Below are 2852 nucleotides of genomic sequence, written 5' to 3'. Positions count from 1 at the left end.
GGTGAACTGGCAACAAGGAACAATCGTAACCTCAATCCCCTAGCTGCCGGAACACATCAGAACCTTCAAGAGTTTAGGTCAGGAGGTAGCGCATTGAATCAGTAAGCAGCTGACAGGTGGACCCCAGATTCAAGCAGCATAACAAATGAGCAGTACTTGGACTTAAGAGAGATGCTAAGCAGGGTTCCAGGATTGCCACCCCCACTTGAGAAAGCAGCACCTGACAGTTATGCAGACTCGCCATTCGTGGACGCCATATCCATCACAGTCATGCCAAAGGGATTCACAAATCCAAATATGCCTCTCTTTGAAGGCACAGCAGATCCCTTTGACCATATAAGCCAGTAGAAGCAGAAGATGATGACTGTAACAGCCGTAGGGCAGATCAAGGAAGCTTGCATGTGTAAAGGATTCGGATCCACCTTAACAGGGCCGACACTTCGATGGTTTGTGAGTCTACCCAACAGGTCGATCTCTACATTTGCTGAGTTGGTAAAAGCATTTACCCAGCAGTTTGCAAATAGCCGGAAGCCACAAAAGCATGCAGGAGATTTATTCAGAACCGTCCAGGGAGCAGGAGAAACCATTGGAGAATACAATACTAGATTCAACAATGAGAAGGTGGCAGTATGGGAATGTGATGTTTCAACAAAGATGAGAAGCTTTCGGAGAGGCCTCCACCATGACTCGACCATACAAGCGCTAACTATGCACCCTTATCATAGCTTTGAAGCGGTACAAGAAAAGGCAAAGAATAATCGATTGGAGGAAGACATTCTAGCCGAGCCGGCCGCCTAATACACCAAGCGTCTCCAAAGACCTCGGTAGTAGAAAAGTCGGGAAGAAAACAATCTACAAGTAAAAGGGACGAAAGGTATAGGCCATATGGAAGGGGAGTCAACGAATCGAAGAAAATCGGCTACTCCCTACTGCGCGAGTATGGATTCACTACGAGGCATCGGAGAATCCTGAAAGCACTCAGGGAGATGGGAGATGGAGTAATATGGCCCAAGCCACCAGTTGAAGGACAGGCATGGCGAAAAGATAGCAAGAAGAAGTGTGAGTTCCATCGTGACATTGGGCATAATACTGAGGACTGCTACACACTACGAAGAGAGATCAAGCACCTGTATGAGCAAGGTGAGCTGAGCCAACTATTACCACGTGGGGGCAAGCAGCTGGATAAAGTAGGCTCCGCGAAACCTGCAAATCCACCCACATACACCAAGATAATAAACGTGATAACAGGCGGCTCAGACCTAAGTGAGCTGACGTACTCAGTAGCTAAAAGACATGCCACCGAGACAAAAGGAGATAGACCAACAAATTCTTGCAGAATTTCTCACAGTGATTTACCAGTTGTCACCTTTGATGAAGGAGACACATATGACGAACGGGAACATCACCACGCACTCATTATCACCTTGTCAATGGCTAACCGCATAGTTAGAAAGGTCTTGGTAGATACAGGCAGCTCGGTCAACCTGATTATGTTAAAAACTATAGAAAACATGGGATTCAGCGAGAAGGATCTACAAAAGAAAACTATCCCGCTGGTAGGCTTCAGTGGGGAAACATCCAACTCACTGGGGGAGATAGTCATCCCAACCTATGTGGGAGGGGTCAACAAGCAAGTCATATATCTGGTCATAGACGGACCCTCTACCTACAATGTCATCCTGGGAAGGTCGTGCCTACACCAGATGAAAGCAGTCCCTTCAACGTACCATTAGTGCATAAAGTTCCCCACGCCATGGGGGGTAGAGACAATATGAGGAGATCAGAAGGAAGCTAGAGGCTGCTACAAGAAAGCACTAAAGTGCACTGCCAGCCCTCCCGCATAACAATTACAGAAGCAGCCTGTCCAGGATGGGTACATTGAGCCCCCAGCTGAAGAACTAGATCAAATCAACCTGGACAAGTTGCACCCAGAGAGAACTGTGCTAATTGAAGCTGGATGCACAGGAAGCTTGAGACAACAACTAATCAAATTTTTGGAAGATAACATGAACTGTTTCGCATGCTCGCACGACAACATGATAGGGATAGACCCATCCATCATAACGCATAAACTCAGTGTGGATCCAAAGTGTAAACCCATCCAGCAGAGAAGAAGGAAGTTTGCAGCAGAAAGAAATAAGGTAATTAATCAAGAGGTAGATAGCCTTCTGGCAGCGAAGAAAATAAAAGAGGTAAAATATCCAGAGTGGTTGTCCAACGTGGTGGTAGTGCCTAAGAAGAATGAAAAGTGGAGAGTATGCGTGGACTTCACCGACCTCAACAAAGCATGCCCTAAAGATCCCTTCCCACTGCCTCATATCGATGCAATGGTGGATGCGACAGCTGGACATGAGATGCGACATTTCTGGACGCATGGAGTGGTTACAATCAAATCAAAATGGATCTTGCAGATCAGGAGAAGACGACATTCATGTCTGAAAGAGGAATATATCGTTACAACGTCATGCCATTCGGCCTAAAGAATGCAGGCTCCACATATCAGAGGCTGGTCAACCGCATGTTTAAAAAGCAGATAGGAAGAACTATGGAAGTACACATCGATGATATGGTGGTGAAATCAGAGAAAGCCAAAGATCATATGTGACACCTGGCAGAAACATTCAGCACCCTGAGGGAATACAAAATGAATCTAAATCCATCTAAATGCACTTTCGGGGTATCCTCTGGCAAATTCTTAAGCTACATTTTAACACAAAGAGGAATAGAAGCCAGCATCGAGCAGATCAAGGCTTTTTTGCAATTGGAGTCACCATAAAAGCCTAAGGACGTTCAAAGACTAGCTTGTAATACCCGCCCTTTTAGAGACCCTTTGACCAGCGTTGACTGACCTT

The 2852-nt window shown here is 46.0% G+C and overlaps 1 protein-coding gene across 1 annotated transcript; it reads left to right on the top strand.

Moving 5' to 3' along the window:
- The first annotated feature begins 986 nt into the window (after nt 1-986).
- LOC141629894 (uncharacterized) lies at nt 987-1733 on the top strand. The gene has a single exon (XM_074442816.1). The coding sequence runs from the start codon at nt 987-989 to the stop codon at nt 1731-1733; it is 747 nt and encodes a 248-aa protein (XP_074298917.1).
- The last annotated feature ends 1119 nt before the right edge of the window (nt 1734-2852 follow it).

This window comes from Silene latifolia, chromosome Y, assembly GCF_048544455.1.
Source record: "Silene latifolia isolate original U9 population chromosome Y, ASM4854445v1, whole genome shotgun sequence".
NCBI classification, from domain to species: Eukaryota; Viridiplantae; Streptophyta; class Magnoliopsida; order Caryophyllales; family Caryophyllaceae; genus Silene; species Silene latifolia.
Note: the sequence above shows the minus strand (reverse complement) of the source record. Positions and strands in the feature narration are given on the sequence as shown.